Raw genomic sequence first — 26,486 nt, 5'->3', positions numbered from 1 at the left:
TTCCCTGTAGAGAGAAAGGGCAACCCACTCTGGTGGGTTGCCTGGAGAATTCCATGGACAGAGAGGAACCTGGCGGGCTACAGTCCATGGGGTCGCAAAGAGTCAGACACGACTAAGCACCTAAGCACAAGAATTCTTAGGGCTTCCCTGGTGGCTCAGATGAAAAAGAATCTGCCTGTAATGCAGGAAGCCTCGGTTTGATCCCTGGGTCAGGAAGATCCCCTGGAGAAGGGATTGACAACCCACTCCAGTATTCTTGCCTGGAGAATTCCGTGGACATAGGAGCCTGGTGGGCTACAGTCCATGGGGTCACAAAGAGTCGGACATGACTGAGCAACTAACACTACAAGAATTCTTATCCTGTTGATGTTGAGAGGACTGAGAGAATAGACAGCCTATAGAGCAGTGCTTGGCATGGGTGAACACTCAGTGATTTTAATATCATTATTTTTAATGTCTTATTATTAAAACATAAGAGCTGTAAGAGACTTAACACGTGTCAAGAAAATCCTGAGAGACAACAAATCAAAGACTCACACAAGTGGCTCTGTTGAGATGGTCTTAAAGGATTAGTGAGACTTGGGGGGGGTGGTGTTGGTAAGGTGTGGATTTGTGGGAAGGTCATGCACTAAGATGCAGGCAGAAGAGCAAGCTGGGGGACTTCCCTGGTGGTCCAGTGGCTAAGACTCCAAGCTCCCTTGGTCAGGGAACTAGCCACAGCTGAGTTCGAATGCTGCAAGTAAGACCTGACACAGCCAAATAAGTAAATTTTTAAAAAATTGAAGAAGAGGTAACCAATAGGAAGTCACACACGTTTTTTAAAAAGTTTATTTATTTTTATTCTTTTGGTTGTACTGGGTCTTAGTTGTGACATGCAGGAACTTCCATCTTTAGTTGCAGCATGCAAACTCTTTAGTTATGGCATGTGGGATCTAGTTCCCTGACTGTGGATAGAACCTGGGCCCCCTGCTATGAGAGCATGAAATCTTAGCCACTGGCCTACTGAAAGGTGGTTGCTGAGCCACGAAAGACGCTTCTTGGCCTCTGGAAGAGAAGAATTCAGTCCGGGGCCAGTGACGAAGACAAGTCTTGATCACTCAGAGCTTTTGTATAATAAAGTTTTATTAAACTATAAAAGAGATAGAGAAAGCTTCTGACATAGACATCACAAGGGGGTAGAAAGAGTGCCCCCCTGCTAGTCTTTAGCCAGATGTTATATAGCTATTGGCAAGCTGTTAATTATAGAAAGGAGATGTCTCAAAACTCAGAGTGGCACCAGGCCCCTCACCCACAATATTCATTTTGAGATAACATTGGCACTAGGTGAGTTATTCTGGGCCATAAAATTATTGACTTGAATCTTGAGGAAAGGCAGGTTTCCAAGTAAATATATAGTTTCATTAACATAGATTAGGAGAACAATGTATGTGTTAAATATACAGGTTTGAAAGACAGAGTCTAGGGTAAACTCATAGCTCATTAACATAGCTTAAGACAAACATTTCCATAAGAAAAGTGCATTGGTTAGCTCAAGGTTTGAGAAAAGTTAAGTTCAGGTAGAACCAGGTGTCATTATGGCAACACAGAATTTTAAGAGAAACCTTTTTAATATTTGTATAGAGAAGGGGAAAAAAATCTAACACTTGTTTGCTTCCTCCTGCTGCTTAAGAGAGAGAGAAAAAATATCTGACACTTGCAGCCTATTTCCTCCCTTTGGAGACCCCTGGCCTTCCTTCCTGTTACCCACTCATTACCAGGGAAGTCCCAGGAAGTGACACGTTGTAAGCCTGCAAGCATGGCTCAGTGGGGAACAGCCACTGGCCAGGAGGTTAGGGTTAGGTCTGGAGCTGAGGGAGGCGGGGAAAGAGAAGGGCCTGGCCAGGGGGACTTGCTCTGAATGGACATCAATCCCAAACCCCTTTGGCATGGACCTGCTTCATTTATTTTTTTTCTCCAAAATAGATTTAGGAGAACTTGCCCTTTTCATTCCATTCTCCTTCCTCTGGGCAGTGAAATACTGGGTCTAGTCCCTTACATGCCGGTGTTTCTGAGCTTTTGGAGACTGGAAAGCACAGGCACATTTGTCTTGCTGTCCCTGTGCTGTCAAACGGGGGGATGCTGGTAGCCATTCACACCTGAGTCCCCCAGGCAGATGGAGCACAGGCCTCCTTTGTCTTGGCCCTCGTGAGGCTTTCCACCTCTCTGTCCACTCGGGGGGTGTCACTGGCCTTTGGGGTTCACAGAAGAGCTGATCCATGGGTTGTCAGGTCAAGATGCACTTTCCACCTGTCTCCTGCAGCTCACACGCTGCCTCAAGGCAGGGGCTGGACACCCTCCTGGCCATTGCTGTTGTTCAGCCTTGCTTGTTGTTCAGTCGCATCTGACTCTTGGCGACCCCATGGACTGCAGCATTGCAGGCTTCTCTGTCCTGGCAGACGTGACTATTGACCAGGGCCTCTGTGCCAAAGGAGGGCGTGTTTGTTTCTCTGGGGCCTGTGACCTTGTGCTGGAGGCTTTGCTGAAGCAGCCTGGTGCTGTCCAGCATCTCCCCACTACTGAGACCTCAGCCCCAAAGTCATGAGCATTCCTTGGGTGGCTCTGACCCTTGCTTCACCACTTTCTGAAACTTCCCAGAGGCGACACATATTTACCAAGCACTTCCTCTGCCCAAGGGGTGTGGGTTAGACTCATAAGCAGACAACATCAAGTCAACTTTGTGGAACTTGTCTTGTGGGAGAGAGAGACATGGAAAAAACTGATGCAAGTGATATGGATCAGAGCTAAGAAAGGAGACCATCCAGGGTGTGGCAGTGAAGAACAGAACAGGAACCTAATCTTCAGGGGATGCTGAGGTCAGGAAAGGTCTCATGGATGAAGGGGGATTCTCCTGAGTATCTGAGAATATTGCTTAGGGGTGAAGTGGGGCTAGTGGCCGGGGGGAAGGGGGGAGGTTGGGGAAACCTCCTCCTCTGAGCTGACTTGTGACAGATCCCAGTGGACTTCTTTGGGCTGCCTGTGTCTTTGGCACTGTGGCCATCTTTTTTTTTTTTTTTTAATTAATTTTTTGACATTATATTTGGCTGCACCAGGTCTTAGTTGCAACACACAGGATCTTGGATCTTCACCGTGGCATGCAGGATTCTTTTTTAGTTGAGGCATTCGAACTCTTAGTTGCGGTATGTGGGATCCCTGACCAGGAATTGAACCTGGGCCCCCTGCGTTGGACTCAATGGACATGAGTTTGAGCAAACTTCAGGAGATGGTAAAGGACAGGGAAGCCTGGCGTGCTGCAGTCCATAGGGTTGCAAAGAGTCAGACATGACTGAATGACCAAACAACCCCTGCATTAGAAGTGCAGAGTCTTAGCCACCGGACAGTCAGTGGAGGTCACCCTCTCTTTTTGAATTTTCTTGTTTTCTTTCAGACTATGTTTTTGTCCCTTTGGCTGTCTTATCTAGCTCCTTAGATACAATTTCAGCCTTCCCAGGGCGTGGCCTTGCTCTCCAATGCGGTGGACAGTGTTGGTAAGGAGTCAGGCACAGAGGAGGCCAGTCTGGCTTCCCCTCCTTTATCCCTTACTGGTCATGGAACTAGGCAAGCTCGGACTAGCCGCTCCAGCCTTGGTGCCATGTCTATGGACGAGGTTCTTATTACCAAGGCTGTCTGAGCTCGTGTCTGCAGAGCATTTAGTGCAGGGCCTGTGTGAGTCAAGGTTACAAAACCCTTTCCCCTTCCCATTCAGCACCAGAAACAGACTTGGTTCAGTTAGCTTTCTGTTTTTCCATGGAAACCTGATGAATGTAGACTGTCAAGGTATTACCTGCCACAGCTTATTGTAAAACTAAGCCCTGCTTGATAAATAGCATCTGATGGGAGTCCTCTGTATGACAACCACCCCCCCCTCCACCGCCTCCTGGTGAACTAGCCATGGCTTTGGGCTTCCTGAGTGTGGTGTCCCCTTGCATGGCTCTGTCCATAGGGTTGTCACATGCGTTGCTGGCCCTTGTGGGGACAGAGCCAGGATGGTACAACAGCTGGCACCTGAATTGACACGTAGAGGTGACTTCACCTGTCAGGTGAAAGGATGAAACCCTTCCAGTGCCAGCATCCTGTCAATTCATTCATTTAAAAATATCTATTGAGGGGACTTCCCTGGTGGTCCAGTGGTTAAGAATCCACCTGCCAATGCAGGGGATATGAGTTCAATCCCTGGTCTGGGAAGATCCCACATGCCACAGGGCAACTAAGCACCACAGCTACTGAGCCTGTGCTCTAGAGCCTGCAAGCTGCAACTACTGAAGCCCGCACACCCTAGAGCCGACGCTCCACAGCAAGAAAAGCCACCACAATGAGAAGTCCAAGCACCACAACTAGAGTGTAGCCCCCACTCACCACAAGTAGAAAAGCCTATGCCCAGCAATGAAGACCCAGCACAGCCAAAAATAAATAACTGAATAAAATTAAAATAATAATTATTAAAGTATCTACTGAGTCTCCTATGTGGTAGGTGCTGGAAATACACTGTTGAACAAAACAGATCCATTCTGTGCCCTGAGGCACTTAGAGTCCAGTTGGGGGATGCTGTCAATCAAAACATCACATGCCCTGGTCAAATTGTGCATCATGCTTTGAGAGCGTAGTGGGAAGATTTAACTTAGGGGGAGAGGTCAGGGAAGGCTTCCAGGAAGAGGTCATATGGAGCTGGCATCTGATGAGTGAATAGGCACCAACCTGACAAAGAAGGAGGTGGGGGGGGTGTGATGCAGAGATTCCAGAAGGAAAGGACAGAACAGGCAAAGACTCGGCTGTTGGGGGTGGGGAAGGGACAAAGTAGAGAGAATGAGGGCAAGTGGAGCTGTGTTATGCAGAGTCTGATTATTTAATGACCTGGTGCAAGGCCCCAGGTGTGATGACTCAGTGAGAGCTGAAGCCCAAACAGTCACACTGGTGTCATTATTTTTGCTTCTACATCTTCAGAGCAGCGGGACGCAGGTTAATGCAAGGTGGGGATTTAGCTGTCTGGTGGGAGGAAGGGTTGGCTTGGTTGGATTTACAAACTGAACAGCTGATTCTGACTGCAGGATGCTGAAATCCAGTCTGAAGGGGGTGAAATTTGAAGAAACTTGGAGTGGTGTGGTTTTGGTAGAAAAGGAAGCCCAAGGTGTAGGTGGGCTTAAGAGAGCATCTGATGGGGACCAGCAGCAGGGAGGAACATCAGGCCTTTTAAAAACATCTGTATAATTATTAATTTGTAGCTTTGGCTGTGCTCCATCTTCGTGGCTGCAAGGACTCTTTCCTAGTTGCAGAGTGGGGGCTGCTCCTCCTTGCGGTACATGGGTTTCTCTTTGTGGGGGCTTCTCTTGCTTCGGAGCACAGGCTCTAGGTACACAGGCTTCACAAGTTTCAGTGTGCAGGTGTGGTTGCTCCACGGCAGGTGGGATCTTCTCAGACCAGGGATGGAATCTGTGTCCCCTGCATTGACAGGTGGATTCTTATCCACTGGACCAGCAGGGAAATCCACTGGGCCTCTAATTTCAGGGGTCTTGGCTGCTCAGCTTGGTTTCCCACCTCCAGAGCCCCTGATCCTCCCATTTTTGGCTTCCATGACCCCAAACCACCCTCCTGTGTTGCCAAATGACAGATGGAAGGAGGGTGGGTGTAGAGTTGTAACAGATCATAGAGGTTCCTAAGCATGTCCCAGCCATGAGCAGAAAAGCTTCAGGGTCTTCAGAAAAACAACCCAAGCCCCACAGAAGCATGTTCCGTAGCTCAGAGGATGCTCTGGCACTGAAGACAACATTTTCCACCAAACAGAATGAGTGAAAATCACATTTCTCACTTTTTCCCTCTTTCTCTTCCCTCCAGGCTAATATTTGGCACTCTTTACCCTGCGTATTATTCCTACAAGGCTGTGAAGTCAAAGGACATTAAAGAATATGTAAGTAGCACAATTTTTGAGTGGGTGGGGTGGGTGATGATGGGGTTAAGTGGGGGAGGCTGAGCGTGAAGTGGAGGCAGAGCAGATGCCCTCTTTGGTGGGTGCTGGGAGCAGCGTGGTACAGTGACCTGCCAGATATCACCCAGGAGTCCTCTCCTTTAACCTTGCTACCCTTTAGCAAGGTTAAAGGAGATTCCATACCCTTTTAAGAAGAGTCATGAGGTAAAGGCCATAGGAAAAGAGATGATTGCCTATTCACACAATTTTTTCATTGACTGGTGGTCATGACTGTGACATAATGAAGCATTATTTTAAACAAATGAACTACTATGCTGAGTAACAGCGATGTTACAAGTAGAGTGTGAAAGTGATGAGAGCAGGGAGGCCTGGCAAGAGGAAATGGTAGCTAGAGTTGGAGGCTGCCAGAGGCCACAGGCCACGGGCTTGTAAGTATGACTTCATCCTCTGAGTGTCAGTTTCCTTGTCTGGAGCGGAAGGCAATGTTACTGGGAAACAGTCTTGCACTGGGGGCAGGGACTCGGATCCTAATGTCCAACAGACCCGGTTCAGCAACTCTGAACCCCACTCCAGTTCTGTGGTTTGAGCACCCCACGATCTAAGCACTGTTGCTTTATAAACTTTTAGAGAACAGGAGCTACCATCCTCCTATGGCCGTACCATCCTCCACATATACCTCCTATACTATCTTCCACAACACCTGGCCAAGGGCTGGAAACACAGGTAGGGGATTAGGAAGACTTACTGGTGGGAGGATTGTGGCACTGTTGGGTGATCTGGGTGCCCCAGTCACAGCCCTAAGTGTTCTGGGCACCTCCAGGCAGGAGAAACCTCAGACTACCACTGATCGACAAAGGCCTGTGGGGAGTGGGGGGTGAGGGGTGTCCCTCCCCAGAGGGGACAGAATCCTCAGTCAGAGTACAAAGGATAGAGATTTTTGTCATCAAAAGACAAGTTAAGTCCTGGCTCCGATGTTTGATTGACAAAATACTAGATACGAACTTTAACTTCCAAGAGCCTTGATTTCCTCATCTGAGCAGTGGGTTGATATCAACAGTCCCAGCCCTTAGCATTGGGAGGGAAAAAGGATCTTTGCTCTCCTTTTACTCAGAAGAGGTCACTTGGCAAGTTAGGCACAGCTAAAGAAATCACTCAGAGCAGTAACCTGCCCTGAAGTTATTTTCTTGGCTTTCCCATGATGTCTTTAGGATGGAACCAGCCACCTCTAGATCAACTCAGCCAGACCTACCTCCACCCCCTCAGAGTTTCCCAGAACGGCTTGCCTGGCTTGCATTTGCTACCATGCAGGGGATCCAAATGGGGCATGTCCCCTCTGGAGGCTGGGTCCTGGATAAGCGTACGTGAAGGAATCTCAGAGTGTGAACTATAAATAGCAGTGAAGTTGCAAGCACAAAACTTCATGATTCCTAGTTGACTTGGCCTGGGGGACAGCACTGGGCAGCCTCCTCCACGTCTCCCTCCCTTTCTCTGACCCCTTCCAGCCAGGGACTTGGGGACGCTGTGCCCAGGAAGGAGGCGAAACTGGGGTCACCACAGTTCAAGGTCTCCTTGATCCTCCGCTTTGCAGGGGTACAAAACTCAATTCTGTCCACTCATCCGGGAGACAGTGAACCCCGGGGAATTGTTTTGCCCTGATTAAACTCAGGGGAACCTGGTGCAGGACTAGAATGGCAATTCATTAATTTAAACTGAAAAATATAACTGACAGGCAGAGCAGCTGTTTATGTTGGCTGTGCTGTTCTCAGGAGGGAAAGTTTGAGAGTTAAGATTAGCCAGTTTCTCGGTAAAAATGGAACTGCAAAGAAAGAGCCCAGTGGTATTAAGGGAGACTCCTTCCTTTTTCTGGGATCTCTCACATGCCTTCAACTCACACACTTGCATGCACACTTACACATTCTCTCACACTCAGACTCACACTCACTTCTTTCCTTCCTTTTGACCAACAGACCCCTTTGTCCGAGAGAGAAACCTGAAAACTTCTTTTGACTCCTGCCTCTCCTCACCACCCATCCCCACCCACACACCCGGCTGGTAACTATGACCCTCCCTCTCTATCGTCCCAATAATCTTTCAAACCAGGTCTCTCCTTTTGTGCTGCCCTCTCTCTTCAATGAGATCTTCCCTGGTGGCTCAGACAGTAAAGAAACCACCTGCAGTGCAGGAGACCCGGGTTCAATCCCTGGATGGGGAAGAACCATTGGAGAAGGGAATGGCCTCCCACTCTAGTACTCTTGCCTGGAGAATTCCAAGGACAGAGGAGTGTGACAGGCCACGGTCCATGGGGTCTCAAAGACTCGTCAGACATGACTGAGAGACTAATACTTTCTCTTCAATGAGGCTCTCATCATTGTTCACCTGAATATCCCAGTGTCTTCCTATATCCTTTTTTTTTTTTTTTTTTTTTGCCCCTGTAACAAATTACCATGAGCTTTGTGGCTTGAAAGAACACAAATGCAGGCATCCCCTGGTGGTCCAGTGTTTAGGACTCCATGCTTCCATTGCAAGGGCAGAAATTTGATCCCTGGTCGGGGAACAAAGGTACCACAAGCCCTATGTACAGTTGCCCCACACCCCTGCCAAAAAAAGACTAAAAGCAACCAAACCAAAAAAGCAAAAATGTGCTATCTCACAGTTATAGAGGTCAAGTCAGATGGGTGTCCCTGGTTGAAATCAAGCCTCCATTTGGAGGCTGAAGGGGAGAGCCCACTTCCTCGCATTTTCCAGTTCCTGGAGGCCACCTGCGTGTCTTGGCTTAAGCCTCTTCCTGCACCTTCAGGGTCACCAGTGTTGCGTATCTGACACACAGTACACACAGTGTTGTGTATTCTTCTGTAATCCCGTCTCCCTCTGGCTGGGAAGGGTTCTCCACTTGCAAGGATTCCTGTGATTACATTGGGCCTGCCTGGTTAATCCAGGATAATCTTTCCATCTGAAAGCCCTTAACTTAATAACTGCAAAGTCCCTTTCATCATATAATGTGACATATGCACAGGTTCTGGGGATGCAGAAGAGGACATCTGGGGGTGGAGGCTGTTGTTCTGCCCCCTGGATCCCTCCCTGCTTCCTCCGCCTCCTGTCTTCTCAGGCTCTGTTGTCTACATCACGTCTACAAGCCCTCGAGAAATGGAAATCTATTCATCTCACTCCCCCGGGTCCTTTCATGGCTGCTTATCCCCTGCAGGATCAAGTCCGAACTCCATTAGATAGTGTTGAACCTTGTTGATCTTGCGCCTTCCTACTCTCTAGCCACTTCTATACAAGCATTCAGCACTCCTGAGTTCAGCACCCAAGGAGTGGTCTGTGGACTGGCATTATCCCACATCATCTGGGAGCTTGTTAGAACTTGGAATCTCAAGCCCTACCTAAACCTCTGAAATAAAAATTGGCATTTAAAAAAGTTATCATTTAAATTTATTTTTATTGTATTTATTTACTTTCAGTTTTTTAATATTTATTGGCGTATAGTTGATTTACAGTGTTAGTTTCAGGTGTACTTACCTGTACTCTGCTCAAAAATCGGCATTTTTGACAAGATCCTTAATTTGAGAGACACTGCTCTCGACAGTCATAGCTTTTTATGTCTTTCCAAACTTACTACACTAGTCAAGGTTTGATGGGCAAATGCTTAAACAGAAAGGAATTTATAGGGCTTCCCTGGTGGCTCAGACGATAAAGAATCTGCATGCAGTGCAGGAGATCTGGGTTTGATCCTCGGGTTGGGAGGATCCCTGGAAGAGGAAATGGCAACCCACTCCAGTATTCTCACCTAGAGTATTACACAGATAGAGAGGCCTGGCAAGCTATAGTCCACTGGGTCAAAAAGAGACACGACTGAACGACTAACACTTTCATAGAATTAACTAGAAGGCTAGGGAAAGATACTCAGAAATTGGGGAAGGTCTGAGAAGGCTGGATGATGGCCAAGCTTGTGCTGCAGGAAGGGTCTGGTTAGGAATCTGCTGCCCAGGTCACCACTACCAAATTGGCTGCCAACTGCCCATGCCTTTGGAACATTCTTGCCTTTGGAACATCCCATGAAGATTCAAAACCCTGGATAGGGACATTTGATTTTTCCAACTCTGGGTAATAGACTTTGCCTTCCATAAAGACCCACATTCTGGGAGATGCCCTCCAGATTAGAATGCTTTGGATGCTAGTAGTTCATAATTTTTTTTTTGGCACACCATGAGGCATGCAGGATCTTAGTCCCTTGACTAGGGATTGAACATGTGTCCCTGCAGTGCAACCCAGGAGACTGCCAGGGAAGTCCCTGGATGCTAGGAGTTTTAAAAATACACACACACACACACCCTACACCTCAGAGATACTGCCTGTTTGATTTCAGACTACAACAATAAAATGAGTATCACCAAAAAGCAAGTCACATGCACTTTTTATTTTCCTAGAGCATACAGAACTTGTGTTTACACTATGCTATAGTCTATTAGGTGTGTAATAACATTATGTCTAAGAAACTATATACACCCTTATTCAAAAATAACACTGTTGGGAAAATGGTGCCAGTATATCTGCTTAACTACAAATTTTCAATTTGTGAAAAAACTCAGTGTCTGCAAAGAGCATTTAAAAAAAATAAAAGGAGATATGCCTGTATATTATATATATGAAACTATATAGTGATCTATATTACAGTTATTTCTTGGGCTGCACAACATCTGCATCCACTCCTTTACCTAGGTTTCGGCTTTTTAAAAAAATCCTTCCAGAACAAGTGGAGGATAGAACACCCTTGATGAAGTATTCTTCAGAGAAGATCAGGAGACCACTGGAGGCCAGAATAAAACTCCTCACCGGTTCTTTCCAGGTTGGGACACACAGTTTTGAGAGGCACAATCCCACTGTGTCCCCCTTTGCCTTGCAAAGCAACAAAGCTATTTTTTTCTGCTTCACCCCAAAACAAAACAAATTCTTCCAATAAGAATTGTATACCATATACTTGCCAAATCCAAATTTCTTCATTTGAGTCCAGCTTCAGATCCATATCTCTGGCAAAGTCCTCTCTCTTCTGGCTCTGACAGGATCTAACCTTAATAGTCAACACTCTAAAAATTAAATTGTCAAGTGAACCATCACTGGCAGAGCCCATATACTATGTTAAGGGGAGAAGGAGAATAAATAAAAATAAAATTAGTTAAAATATGTAAATCTATACATGACATAGAATGAAAGAAAATATGAATAGAAGCTAGAGTCCTTATTTAAGTCAGTGGTCATGACTTCATACTTATATGTATGTCTTTTATTAATATGCCAGCAAATTTGGAAAACTCAGCAGTGGTCACAGGACTGGAAAAATTCAGTTTTCATTCCAATCCCAAAGAGAGGCAGTGCCAAAGAATGCTGAAACTACCGCACAATTGCACTCATCTCACACACTAGTAAAGTAATGCTCAAAATTCTCCAAGCCAGGCTTCAACAGTACGTGAACCATGAACTTCCAGATGTTCAAGCTGGATTTAGAAAAGGCAGAGGAACCAGAGATCAAATTGCCAACATCTGCTGGATCATCGAAAAAGCAAGAGAGTTCCAGAAAAACATCTACTTCTTCTTTATTGACTATGCCAAAGCCTTTGACTGTGTGGATCACAACAAACTGTGGAAGATTCTGAAAGAGATGGGAATACCAGACCACCTGACCTACCTCTTGAGAAAGCTATATGCAGGTCAGGAAGCAACAGTTAGAACTGGACATAGAACAACATTCTGGTTCCAAATTGGGAAAGGAGCACATCAAGGCTGTTTATTGTCACCCTGCTCGTTTAACTTATATGCAGAGTACATCATGAGAAATGATGGGCTGGATGAAGCACAAGCTGGAATCAAGATTGCCAGGAGAAAAATCAATAACCTCAGATATGCAGATGACACCACCCTTATGGCAGAAAGCAAAGAAGAACTAAAGAACCTCTTAAAGAAAGTGAAAGAGGAGAGTGAAAAGGTTGGCTTAAAACTCAACATTCAGAAAACTAAGATCATAGCATCCGATCCCATCACTTCATGGCAAAAAGATGGGGAAATGGTGGAAACAGTGACAGACCTTATTTTCTTGGGCTCCAAAATCATTGCAGATGGTGACTGCAGCCATGAAATTAAAAGATGCTTGCTCCTTGGAAGAAAATTTATGACAAACCTAGACAGCATATTAAAAAGCAGAGACATTACTTTGCCAACAAAGGTCCATCTAGTCAAAGCTGTTGTTTTCCAGTAGTCATGTATGGATGTGAGAGTTGGACTATAAAGAAAGCTGAGTGCAAAAGAACTGATGCCTTTGAACTGTGGTGTTGGAGAAGTCTCTTGAGAGTCCCTTGGACTGCAAGGAGATCCAACCAGTCCATCCTAAAGGAAATCAGTCCTGAATGTTCATTGGAAGGACCAATATTGAAGCTGAAACTCCAATACTTTGGCCACTGGATGTGAAGAGCTGACTCATTTGAAAAGACCCTGATGCTGGGAAAGATTGAAGGCAGGAGGAGAAGGGGATGACAGAGGATGAGATGGTTGGATGGCATCACCAACTCAGTGGACATGAGTTTGAGTAAACTGGCAGTTGGTGATGGACAGAGAGGCCTGGCGTGCTGCAGTCCCTGGGGTCGCGAAGAGTCGGACACGACTGAGCGACTGAACTGACTGAATTAAAAAAAAATAAGGGGTGAAATCATGATTCTTATACAAATATAAAATTAACACATGTTGAAAATTTTACTTAACTCATTGAGTAATGTGGGAACCAATAAGGTGTTAAAAAAGAAAACAGTCCAAAGGAGACTCCAAAGAACAGATACATATGTAAGCAATGAGGTATGATGAAATGTTTGTTCATAGATATTCAACTGATTTCTTGGGAAATGTGATCATTGGACCCAGTTGTATCTCCACTGGACAAAATTATTGTTCACCTCTATAGACTAAATTATCTGCATTGCAGTCAGCTTTTGGTCACTCACAAAGTTGGAAAATAACTCAAAGATATTGTAAAACAGCACACCTGCAGAGTTAAAATAATTCAGGAGGCTGCTCTGGTTAGCACCTAGCAGTCCACAGGACACCCATTCCGAAGTCTTTCACAGAGTTTCCTATTACTTTTCCTTTTCTACCATCCAGTCCATGCTCCCTGTGCCTTCAACTTTAGTGAGTGTGGTTTCTTCTCCAAGTGTTAGTGTTAGTGGCTCAGTTGTGTTGGACTCTTTGCAACCGCATGGACAGTAGCCTGCCAGGCTCCTCTGTCCATGGGAATTCTCAGGCAAGAATCCTGGAGTGGGTTGCAATTTCCTTCTCTAGGGGATCTTCCCAACCCCGGATTGAACCCAGGTCCCCTGCATTGCAGGCAGATTCTTTACCATCTGAGTCACCAGGGAAGCCCTCTTCTCTTCTCCAAGGTTGTGGCCTAAATCTTCATTCCTGGGGAATCTGAGGCCTTAGTGGTCTTGTCTCTGGAGGCTTGTGGTAATGATCCATTGACTTTTACCTCTGAACAAAACGATGCTTGCAGATCCCCTAGAGCAGAGGTTCCCAACCCCCAGGCCACAAACCTGTATTCATGGCCTGTTAGGAACCAGGCCACACAGCAGGATTTTGGTAGTGGGCAAGCGAGTGAAGCTTCATCTGTATTTACAGCTGCTCCCCATCTCTCACATTACCGCCTGAACTCCACCTCCTATCAGATTAGCAGTGGCTTTAGATTCTCATAAGAGCACGAACCCTACTGTACTTGAACCATCCTGAAACCACCCGCCAACCCCCATCCATGGAAAAATTGTCTTCCAAGAAATTGATACTGGTCCCTTCTGTCAAAAAGGTTGGGGATGGCTGCCCTAAAGGATTCTTAACCTCCATCCAACCTCCTTCCCACCACATGGTATAATAGCAACTCTAGTTCCCCTTCATAAGCAGTATCAGTTACCCTACAAAAGCCCTGTTCTGTTCAGTTCAGTTCAGTCACTCAGCTGTGTCTGACTCTTTGCGACCCCATGGACTGCAGCATGCCAGGCCTCCCTGTCCATCACCAACTCCCAGGGTTTACTCAAACTCGTATCCATTGAGTTGGTGATGCCATCCAGCCATCTCATCCTCTGTTGTCCCCTTCTCCTCCCACCTTCAATCTTGAAAAGACCAGCATCAGAGTCTTTTCAAATGAGTCAGCTCTTTGTATCAGGTGGCCAAAGTATTGGAGTTTCAGCTTCAGCATCAGTCCTTCCAATGAATATTCAGGACTGATTTCCTTTAGGATGGACTGATTGGATCTTCTTGCAGTCCATAAGCCCTTTACTATCTGTTTCCTAGTGACATAGTGGTCTTGAAATGGCCAGGTGACCTTCTAGTCTCTGCTTCTACTTCATCAGAACCATTTTATATCCCTGGTGGAAGCATCCATCCTTCAAGTACTAAAATTATTAAAAACCAGAGCTCAGAAGCTTGAGGGTGAGAATTGAAGTGTTTTGAGTGGGTTAGACCAGTGATTCTCAAACTTTAACATGCGTATGAATAAGCAGAGAGTTTTATTAAAATGTAGAACTGATCCATTAGCTCTGGAGTGGGACCTGAAACGCTACACTTCTAACAAACTGATTCTACATTTCTGACAAACTCCTTGGGGATTCCAGTGTTGCAATCTCATGAACCGTATTTTGAATTGCAGGGAGCTAGCATTAGGCCTAATTCTAAGAAACACCACCCTCATTTCCTTGGTTCCTGAACCTTTAGATTCTGGCTAAGATGTAGTACCATGTGTTGGTCACTAGTTCAGAGAGGAAACTACATTGTCTAGGAGAGCATAGCAACTTCCCAGAATGCTAATTACCACCTGGCTCTTTTCTGGCACTCTCCGAAGCTCCTGCAGCATTATATAAGGCCAGCTGCTTCTGGGCATTGGGATACATGATTAGACCAGAGATTCCCCAAAACATCAGCCTATTGTTGCATTTCTTTGGCTGTAAAAGAGGTCCCTTGGTCAGAGGCAGTGTTGGGTATGTGTGTGTGTGCTCAGTCGTGTCTGACTCTTTATGACACCACGGACCTGCCAGGCTCCTCTCATGGGAATGTTGGGTGGAATACATCAAAATGAGAAGGATATTCAATGGAGTTCACAGTTTCTTGTGTGGATGCCAGAAACATGGCAGTGGGGAAAGCAAGCCCATATGCCCAATAAATGAATATTCCAGAAAGACTCTGTGCTACCCTTACTATGAAGGAAGGGGCTTGGTAAGATGGCCTGCTCCCAGGAGGCTGGCTGGTGCCTTGAGTTATGGTACCATCCTGGAGATGCTTAGTCACTGCTGTTGGCAACTTGCTGTCTGAGCAGTGGTCATGGCCAGGTCATCCTTGGTGAGAGAAATGCACATTGCTGAGCTAGTGTGTTTCCTCTGTCCACATGACCACTGCTACATAAGCCCATTGATCAAGCAATATCATGCCTGAAGTAAAAGGCTCACAGACATCGACAGAACTGGTCATCTCATCCACCTGATTACCAAGAGCCTCCTCTGCCATTGGGACCTTCTGGTGAGCATTAGCATGAGCCACAAATATCTGCATTCTATGGACCCATCCACATAATTTCTAAACCACCTCAACACCAAATTCTCAGTCTTGCCCCTTCCAAGCACCTCATCATCTATCCAGATTCTTACCTGGTGTTTTAAAATGTATCCCATATTTGTTCTAATCAGCTATGGTAAGGCATGCAGACACAGAAGTGACTCATGGAGGAAGAAGTTTTTACTCACAGTTCCTTGGAAGTAGGAGGTTCAGCACATCATGCAGGGCCAGTGGAGAAGCACCAGGGTCAGTTAGGAGTTAGAGGGAGAGCAAGGGGAAAACATGGGCATTGACCTTTATTACAGTTTCTGTGGGGAATTCAAGGCAAAGCAGAGTGAGCAATCTTATGACTGGCTAGTTTGAATAATTTTAGCAGGCTCTGGGGTATGGGATCTGCTTCCAGTTATCTGGCAGCTGACCCCACAAGATTAGGGCTGGGAAATATTAGCTCATCCTGTGAGAGCTGCATAAAGGAGGTGGTTTGTAGTATGGACCCCAGATTGCTCAGTTTGCAGATTTGCTCTGGGATAAGAAATTTACCATTGCTATGAATTAGCTAGTCATAGGAGAGGCAGACTCTCCAGTCAGCAAGACCCCAGATGTTACAACATCAAGAACACAGAAAATGGGACTTCCCTGGTGGTCCAGTGGTTAAGACTTCTTCCAATGCAGGGAATGCAAGTTCAGTTCCTGGTTGGGGAGCTAAGATCCCACATGCCTTGTGGCCAAAATACCTTGCAGTCATAAACAGAAACAATATTGTAACAAATTCAGTAAAGACTTTAAAAATGATTCACATCCAGAAAAATCTAAAAATAAGAATACAGAAAATATGAAAATATAGTTAATATACATGGTGACAGTATAAATGCCTTACCTCAGGACAGTTCTTCTTCTGAACTGAGAGCACTGCTCAAAGTTCTGCCTACAGGGAATTTCCCTCCCTACTCTCTCTGGGCCACCTCTGACTATACGGTTGTCCCCTGTGAGCTTGTACCAGCAGATGGTGCCAACTCATCTGTCAACCAGGCTCAGATATTTCCTTCCTCATTCATTTGTCAGAGAGGGTTCCCTGTGAGACTGAAGCAGTGTTGGGGTCCTTTAATGGACTGGAACCTGGTGGTACGGAGTCGACAATAAAAAAGTAAAAGAGAGAAAGAGAGAGAGAGACAAAAAAAGACCCAGGGACCTAAGCTCTGATGGAGCAAAGGTGCTTTAATGATTTTTCTATGAGTATATATAGGCTGTGGTACAAGAAACTTCTTTCGGGAATGATAGAGATCAGAAAACCAAATGTACAGCAACCGTTACCAAGGGAAAAAGGGGTAATGTTAGTCACAAGGTCAGGAGACAATCCATATCTCAAGAAAGGGGAACGAGACTAAGCAGTTTTGTCCTAAAGAGAATGTTTACTAAAGGAGACCCAAGCCTGCCTCACACAATGACCTCAGTCCCTGGGAGCAGCGTGCTGTTCCGCTTGAAGAGGGACAAAGGACTCATGAGAGACAGCACGTAGGAATCCTCCCATCAAACATTCCCTGACAAAGCAGAGCTCAGATGTGGAAGGGAGTTTGAGAGGCTTAAGGAATATTAGTGTGACTGGTGTGGGAGAGGGTCCACAGGTGAGGTGAGGCTAAGAGTTGACTGAAACTGCTGCCTCCAGAGTTCATGGAGGAGGCCTTTCACAGGCTCCCAGGAGCCCTGGGGGCAGGATCTGATGGGTCCTGGGGTCTCAGCCCATTCTGTGACTCATGGAAGGTCACCAAAATCTGCTTCGCACCCTCTTGTTGTGACCTAGGGTCATTGCTCCTCTCCTATCTCCTCATTCCTGTGCTTGACCAGTCCAGAGGGAGTTCCCAGTTGTGCTGTCAACTGTCCACTCCAGAGTTGCCCCTGACAATAACGTCACAAATCAACAATAACTTCCTCTCTCTATTCTGGGTGCTGGCCCACCCACACTCCCACTCACCTTGCAGGGAGTTTGGGGTAGAATCCCTCTAACCTGGCAAGTTCTATTTCAAATCTTGGAAAAACAGCTTCCATTTGGTTTCTCTGAGGAGTGGTCGGGAGACCATTTCCAGATATTTATTTATGGTTTCCATGTCTGAGTCACCAGTATTTCATTTACCTTGTTAGGCTCAGTGAGTCATTCTCAGATCCTTCTTTCTACATGAAAGTATTTTAAGGTGAAGGAGTACATGACAGAAAATCCTTTAGGCTATCCCTTCCAGCCTCCTCTCTGCCATGGCTTCCTCATCTTTGTCTTCAGTCTTCAGTCCCAGTCTCTTTCCTGAGATTTAGTTTTGCCTCTCCAGAGCCCCATTGGGCATTTTTCTTAGAGGTCCTCCGAGACCCTCAGATTGTCCTCAGCCTCACAGAGCTCAGCTTCTTCTCCCTAATTTGGCTTTTTTTTTTAAAAAAAAACTTCTTAAAAAAAAAAAAAAAAACTTCTTGTTAATGTGAGTGGTTCCATAACTATCAGTCACTCATGCCCTGACTTCAGCAGGTCCCTTCCCTCCCATGTATACCCAGCCATCCTTCTCTTGGGGAGCATTTCTTGCCTTGCAAGCTTTCTAATCCCATCTTCCCAAAAACACACTTAGTCCAGTATTCTCTGAAGTGCAGCATCTTAACTATTGGACCTCCAGGGAAGTCCCTAGAACATGGTTTGAACACTGAAAAGGAAAAACTTCCAGAGAGGGAATTCAGGCTCCTTGCATTGTATATGGATACCAGTGTTGGGAATTCTTAGATCCTGGGCCCCCATATGCCATGGAGTTTACAGCTAGATAAGATTGTTGGCTGCCTGCTAAGGAGCCCATTCTGCTGCAGATAACCTTGGAAGTATCTAGTGTCACAGATAAGTTTCTTTTGATGGACTAAGCCAGCCTTGTTCCCAAGGGATTATTCTGTTTTTCTAAATAGAGAAGGCCTCTAATTGATCTACTTTGCCACATGTTTCAGTGTCACAAAGGCAATGAGATTCACCAGAACTGCCTTTGGTTTTTGAAAGATATTTTTGCTGGGTATAGAATTATAGGTTGGCACTATTTGTGTGTGTGTGTATGGCACTTTAAAGATGTTATTCATTTTCTTCTGGTATTCATTGTTTCTGATAAAAAGTCAACTGTAATTCTTACTGTCGTATGTAATGTCTTCCCCCCGCCCCAACTTAAGATTTTCTCTTTGTTTTTTAGTGGTTTTACTATGATGTAGCTAGATGTGGTTTTCTTCATATTTATCTTGCTTCAAATCACTGGGTTTTGTGGGTTTGATATGTTGGTCAAATTTTGGAAAACTTTAGGCAGTATTTCTTCAAATAATTTTTCTGTCCAATTCTCTTTTTTCTCTTCTCTCAACTTCCTATTCCATGTATATTTGACTGCTTGATGCCTGTTCCTCAGGTATTGAGACTCTTCATCCCCCACCTCATCCCCTAACCTGGGCTTTGGTCTGCTTGACTCTGTTGTCTTGTCTTCAAGTTCACAGATCTTTTGTTGTCCAAACTGCTATAAATTCCATTCAATAATTAAAAGCATTTTTTCCCCCCAGATATTGTGTTTTTCAGTTCTAGGTTGTCATTTAGTTCTTTTTAAAGATTTTCCTTCTTACTCTTGAAATCTCCCATCTCTTCACTCATTATATCTACCTTTTCCTATAGATTTTTTTAACATATTTATACTTAAGAAAAATAATACTGAACCCATCCTTTTCCTCCTAGGATAAGTGTCTTGTTAAGTGGTGGTAAAAAAAAAAAAAAATCTTATAACAAAATATCCGTTATTAAGTTGCTATATATCTTCTTTGGTGAGATATATGTTCAGATTTTTTGCCATTTTTAAAATTGGGTTGTTATTTTTGTTGTTGTTGTTGAGTTTTAAGTATTCTTTGAATATTTTGGATACAAGTCCCTTTTCAGATATACGTATTGCAAATATTTTCTCCCAGTCTGTGGCTTGTCTTTTCATTCTCTTAACAATATCTTTTTTTTTTTAAAAATATCTTTTGCAGAGCAGAAATTTTTCATTTTAATGAGCTCTGGCTTATCATTTTTTTTCTTCTGTGGGTCATGGTGGTGTGTTAAAAGACTAATTACTAAATTCCAGATCACCTAGGTTTTCTCTTGTGTTATCTTCTAGAAATTTTATAGTTTTAGTTAATTTTTGTGAAAGATGTAAGATCAGTGCCTACATCTATTTGTTTTTTGAATGTAAATATCCAATTGTTCCCAGCACCGCTTATTGAAAAAACTATCTTTTCTCCATCAAATTGCCTTTGTTCCTTTGTCAAGGATCAGTTGATTGTATTTGTGCAGTCTGTTTGGAGGCTGTCTATTCTATTTGTCTAGTCTATTTGATATATTTGTTATTTCACTAATACCACACTCTCCTGATTATTGTAGCTTTATAGTAAGTCTTAAAATTAGACAGTATCAGTTCTCTGACTTTGTTTCTCTTCTTCAGTATCATATTGGCTATTCAGGTCTTTTATCATAAATGGGTGTTGGATTAATTACTGATTCATTTTCTAAAAGATATGGGCCTTTGACACATTTTAAATTGGGTTATTTGTCTTTTTATTGGGACTTCCCTAGTAGCTCAGTTGGTAAAGAATCTGCCTGCAGTGCAGGAGACCTGGGTTTGATCTTTTTATTGTTGTGCTATATAAGTTCTTCATTATTTCAATACAAATACTTTGTCAGATACAAATTTGCAAATATTTCCCCCATTTTGTGGGTTGTCTTTTCACTTTCTTGATGATATCTTTTGAAGAACAAAAATATTAAATTTTTACAAGGTCTAATATATCTATTTTCTTTTTTTGTTGGTTGTGTTTTTGGTGTCACATCTAAGAAAACATTTTTTAACCCAAGGCGGCAAAAATTTACTCCTGTGTTTTCTTGTAAGGTTATTACATTTAAGTCTCTGATCCATTTTGAGTTCACTTTTTGTATATAGTGTGAGGTAGAAGTCCATCTTCATTCTTTTACGTGTGAATATTTAGTTGTCTCAATATACATTTATACTTTTTAACATCTTTGCTAATTGTAACATCTAAGTCAAATACAGATCTGTTTCTATTGACTAGTTTTTCTCTTAACCATGGAGTATATTTTCCTGTTTCTTTATATATATATATACACACATATATATACACCTTTTTTGTTTGTTGGAATTTTTATGTATACTTGATCATAGGAATTCCAGATCTGTGTTATCTTCTTGTGAAGAATGTTAGTTTTTATTCTAGCAGGCAGTTAACTTCTGACAGATCATCTTGATCTTGTGGTAGTTAAGTTTTACATTTTCTTGGGGCAGGTGTATTTCAGTTTTACTCTTAATCCTAGAGCTAATCTCTTAAATCCTAGGTTGTAATTTTTATTCCTGAAGTATGACCTTTTAGATGTTCCCCTGGAAATTCCCAAATGTTTACCAACCTCCTCTAATTAGGCAAAACTTGAACTCCAAACTCTGTTTCTCCTGTAGTGGGCAGAAACTGAATCTCTGCTCAACTCTTCACTTCCTAGCTGTATTTTACTCAGCCACCTTGGAATAGTACCTGATTCTGTACAATTCAGGAGCCAGCTAAGAAATTGAAAGGAATTTATATGTGAGTTTGGTTTATGACTTATGCTTCCCTTTTACTGAGGATTTTTCCTTTTCATTTTCCAGCACCTTTGACAGTCTAAAACTCTTATTTTCCACTTCCTCAGGCAAATTTGGCTATGGGTTTCTTCTGGAGTTCTATCTACCCCATGATTTGCTGGCCGGGTGGTTTCTTTAGCTGCATCCACGTGGATTTACTCTGTGTGGTCCCCACATTTCAAGAGTTGGATCCTTTCCAGTTTCTGCCAGCTTTTGATAGCTTTTCTAGCCTTCAGACAGTTATTTTAAAATACTTTGTTTAGGGAATTCCCTGGCAGCCAAATGGTTAGGACTCTGTGCTTTTGATGCTGAGGGTGTAGGTTCAATCTCTGGTGAGGGAACTAAGATTTCCCACATGCCACATGGTGTGGCCAAAGATAGATAGAATAAAATAAAACATTTTGTTCTGAGTTTATTATCATTATTGGCAAGTGGATTAGTCCAATGCAAACTACCCCACCATTTCAAAAAAACAGGAGGAGCAGACTAAAGACTTGGGACTTTATTCTGCAGGCTGGAAGATTTTAAATGGAAGGTTAGTAGGATGAGCTCATGCTTTGTGGGGGATTAGTGTGGGGATAGTTTGTAAGATGGATTGTTAAGAGAAAGTCAAGGGGCAGGGAAGTAGTTAGGAGACTCTTACAGTAGTTGAAGAGAGCAGGAGTGGGGGGCGGGGAGGGGGAAACCAAGGCTTCTACTGGGGAAGAGAAACAGTAGAAATGGAAAAGGATGGTCACATGGGGGAGATTAAAAGACAAGATCCAGTTTCTGTGAGGGCTTTCCCACATGAAAGAGTTTTTTGTTTGCTTGTTTTGCTCTACCTCAGCATGTGGAATCTTAGTTCCCGACCAGGGATCTAACTTGTGCCCCCTGCGGTGGAAGCTCTGAGTCCTAACCACTGGACCACCAGGAAAGTCCTCAGAAGTGTTTTTAAGTGACCAGTGAGGATTACCATTATTCTATCTCAGAGAATATGGCCAGGTTAAAGTTCATCCCAGAGTATGTCTCTGTGGAAGCTCAGAAACTTTATTCACCTGATGTTAGTCCTGGCAAAATGACCTGACTGAATCCTGAGTCACTGCTGGTCTTCAGGTCTCACTGGCTCACCTGAGGGCTAGTGAAGGCCACCTAAAGTCTACTTTGAGCTTGATCCTGGGTCAGTTGTGGAAATGGCCTATTTGCTTGCAGTCCCAGGGTCTGGAGTGGAACTGGACTAACCTGGGGAAGGATAGGAGAAGGAATGACCAGAGTAGGCCAGGCTGCCTGGACCCATCTCAACATCTGCTGTTGGAGCCTGTTCTCTTGAAGTTGGCAACCATTCATCCTTGACCTTTTCTGCTAGCTTTGTTGCTTTTTCTTTCAACAGGTCAAATGGATGATGTACTGGATTATATTTGCACTATTCACCACAGCAGAGACATTCACCGACATCTTCCTTTGTTGGTAAGTACTCCAGGAATTGGGACTTTTCCAGGAAAGATGTTGTCTAGTCTCAAGGGAGAGGTGGAAAAGGTCTGACAACAGTCTTAAACCTAATCAGCAGAGAAGCAGGTGCAAGGATGTTCACTGGAACATTTCAAATCAACTAGTCTATGAAGTTGTTCTTCAAGTAAATATTTATTGAATGCCCTTATCAGAGCAGGTATTGTTCCTATAATGATGGGCAAGATAAACAAAATTCTTCAATTAATGGAGTTGGTAAAGAAGCATTCATATGTTAAAAAATTAAAAGGAAAATAAGAAACAATACACAAAAGTGTGCAATAAAACTAAATTTCTCCCCGGCACCATTCACTCTCACCATTGCTGCTTTTCACAGTTGTATACAATTTTTAAAAATGTGTGCGTGTGTATATGCACACACACTTTTGTTGTTCAGTTGCTAAGTTGTGTCCGACTCTTGGAGACTCCATGGACTATAGCACACTTGTCCTGACTATCTCTCAGAATTTACTCAAATTTATGTTTACTGTGTTGATAATGCCATCCAACCATCTCATCCTCTGCCATCCCCTTCTACTTTTGCCTTAAATCTTTCCCAGCATCAGGGTCTTTTCCAATGACTGGCTCTTCACATCAGGTAGCCAGAATATTGGAGCTTCAGCAAAAGTCCTTCCAATGAATATTCAGGGGTACACACATATACACATACTTTTCCTTTTTTTTTAAGGATGTACCAAATGCTTTGGACTTCCCTGGTAGCTCAGACAAAGAGTCTGCCTGCAATGCAGGAGACCTGGGTTCGATCCCTGGGTTGGGAAGATCCCCTGGAGGAGGGCATGGGAACCCACTCCAGTACTCTTGCCTGGAGAATCCCATGGACAGAGGAGCCTGGTGGGCTACAGTCCGTGGGGTCACGAAGAGTTGAACATGACTGAGCGACTAAGTACAACGTACAGCACTGTATGCTTCAGCATTATGCAAACCGAGAACTTCCAGATGTCTAAACTGGGTTTAGAAAAGGAAGAGGAGCTAGAGATCAAACTGCAAACATTCACTGGATTATAGAGAAAGCAAGGGAATTTCAGAAAAACATCTATCTCTGTTTCATTGACTATGCTAAAGCCTTTCACTCTGTGGATTATGACAAACTGTGGAAAGCTCCTAGAGAGATTGGAATACCAGACCATCTTACCTGTCTCTTGAGAAATCTGTATGCAGGTCAAGAAGCAACAGTTAGAACCCTGTCTGGAACAAGTGATTGGTTCAAGATCGAGAAATAATACAACAGGGCTGTCTACTGTCACCCTGTTTGTTTAACCTATACACTGAGCACATCATGAGAAATGCTTGACTGGATGAGTTACAAGCTGGAATCAAGATAGGCAGGGGAAACATCAACAACCTCAGATATGCAGATGATATCTCTTTAATGGCAGAAAGTGAAGGGGAACTAAAGAGCCCCTTGATGAGGGTGAAGGAGTAGAGTGAAAGAGCTGACTTAAGACTAAATATTAAAAAAACTAAGATCATGGCATCCGGCCCCATTACTATATGGCAAATAGAAGGGGGAAAGGTGGAACTAGTGACAGATTTCCTCTCCTTGGGCTCCAGAATCACTGCAGATGGTGACTGCAGCCATGAAACCAGAAGATGATTGCTTCTTGGCAGGAAAACGATGACAAACCTAGACAGTGTGTTGGAAAGCAGAGACATTACTCTGCCAACAAAGGTCCATATAGTCAAGGCTATGGTCTTCCCAGTGGTCATGTGTGGTTGTGAGAGTTGGACTGTAAAGAAGGCAGAACACCAAAGAATTGATGCCTTCAAACTGTGGTGCTGGAGAAGACCCTTGAAAGTTCCTTGGACAGCAAGGAGATCAAACCAGTCAATGTTAAGGGAGATCTACCCTGAATATTCACTGGGCGGATTGATGCTGAAGCTGAAGCTCCAGTATTTTGGTCATCTGATGTGAACAGATGCTTATTGGAAAAGTCCCTGATGCTGGGAAAGGTTGAGAGCTGAAGGAGAAGAGGGCATCAGAGGATGAGATGGCTGGACGGCATCATCAATGCAATTTACATAAACGAGCAAACTCTGGGAGATGGTGAGGGATAGGGAGACTTGGCGTGCTGCAGTTCATGGGGCCTTGAAGAGCTGGACATGACTGGGAAACTGAACAACTCTAGTATACCTAATAGGTCTTACTTTGTTTTTTAAATTTATTTTTTAAAATACTTTCATGAAAGCATAAACAGATCTACTTACTTTTTTTTAAAGGCCACATAGAATTTCATTCAGAGAAGGCAGTGGCACCCCACTCCAGTACTCTTGCCTGGAAAATCCCATGGATGGAGGAGCCTGGTAGGCTGCGGTCCATGGGGTGGTTAAAAGTCGGACACGATTGAGTGACTTCACTTTCACTTTTCACTTTCATGCATTGGAGAAGGAAATGGCAACCCACTCCAGTGTTCTTGCCTGGAGAATCCCAGGGATGGGGGAGCCTGGTGGGCTGCCGTCTATGGGGTCGCACAGAGTCGGACACGACTGAAGCGACTTAGCAGCAGCAGCAGCAGCAGAATTTTATGGTATAGATGGACTGTTACTTATTTAATCTATTCCCTTTTGACGGACAGCTTTTTTTCTCTTATGACCAGTACAGTTATAGCAGTGAATCAAGTGAAAATCATGAGCTATGTGTTTGTACTGATATATTGTGTCTTAGCTAAAAGAGGTTGTAAATAATATATAGCATCCTGTTTATATCTAAAGCATCTGAGTTTATGCACATGTGAATGTATACTAAAATAGTGTGGAAAATATTCATCACTTAACTAGGGTTATTTCTGCAGTTTGGGATCATGAGGTCAGTTTCACATTTGCTGTGTTTTATGCATGTTTTACCGTGATCAAATATCATCAGAAAAAATAATAAGGATATTTCCATTTTGGAGAAAAAAGTTCTCATCCAAAAAAGGATTCATCTGGACTTACCCTTTGGGGTGTCCTGGGTCAAAGACATCCACTTCTCTGAACACTACTTCACTGACTCCTGTCTTGGCTCAGAGTGTATATAGTTTTTCCACTGAAGGAGCCTGGCTTTCATCTCCACTGGGAGAGATAGATGTCTCAGCTATTATGACCTCAAGCTGGAAGGAAGGAATCTGGATTACCTAATTTAATATGCTTGTGCCATCCGGCCCTGTTCTGTGCCCAGGTAAACAACAGACTGGAGATGGGCTGAGTCTCTAGGAGTAGAGACAGAACTCTGCTGAGCCATTTTTTTTCCTTCCCCAGGCCCCATGAGCTGGCACTAGGAGGCAAACCACATTTTGATCAGAGCTTCAGTGGGGAGGCTCCTGTCTGTCTTGTGGAGATGAGGAGAATAGGCTGGACCTAGTGAGGACTGTATAATCGATTAAGGATCATAGCCACCATATGACCCAGCAGTCTCATTACTGTGCATATACTCTGAGAAAATCACAATTCAAAAAGACACATGTTACCCCAGTGTTCACTGCAGCACTATTTACAGTAGCCAGGGTATGGAAACAACCTACATGTCCATCAACAGATGAATGGATAAAGAAGTTGTGGTATATATATACAATGGAATATCACTCAGCCATAAAAAATGAATTTGAGTCAATTCTAGTGAGGTGGATAAACCTGGAGCCTTTTATACAGAGTGAAGTAAGTCAGAAAGAGGAAAACAAATATAGTATATTAAAGCATATATATGGAATCTAGAAAGATGGTACTGATGAACCTAATTGCAGGGAAGGAATGGAGACACAGATGTAGAGAATAGACTTGTGGACACAGTGGGGGAACGAAAGGGTGGGATGAATTCATAGAGTAGCATTGAC

General features: G+C 44.0%; 1 protein-coding gene across 11 annotated transcripts in view; it reads left to right on the top strand.

The window, feature by feature from the left end:
- The window catches only part of REEP1 (receptor accessory protein 1), a 129,424-nt gene that overhangs the window by 51,301 nt on the left and 51,637 nt on the right, over positions 1-26,486 (top strand). For all 11 annotated transcript variants that reach the window (XR_006269437.1, XR_006269439.1, XR_006269438.1 and 8 more), the window contains exons 2-3: positions 5,866-5,938; positions 22,544-22,620. Coding sequence is in view for 8 of the 11 variants with exons in the window: in XM_043468739.1 (XP_043324674.1) it covers positions 5,866-5,938; positions 22,544-22,620 (150 nt within the window). In the remaining 3 variants the exon portion in view is untranslated. The remainder of the gene's footprint in view (positions 1-5,865; positions 5,939-22,543; positions 22,621-26,486) is intronic.

Source organism: Cervus canadensis, chromosome 5 (genome assembly GCF_019320065.1).
Source record: "Cervus canadensis isolate Bull #8, Minnesota chromosome 5, ASM1932006v1, whole genome shotgun sequence".
In the NCBI taxonomy this organism is placed as follows: domain Eukaryota; kingdom Metazoa; phylum Chordata; class Mammalia; order Artiodactyla; family Cervidae; genus Cervus; species Cervus canadensis.
Note: the sequence above shows the minus strand (reverse complement) of the source record. Positions and strands in the feature narration are given on the sequence as shown.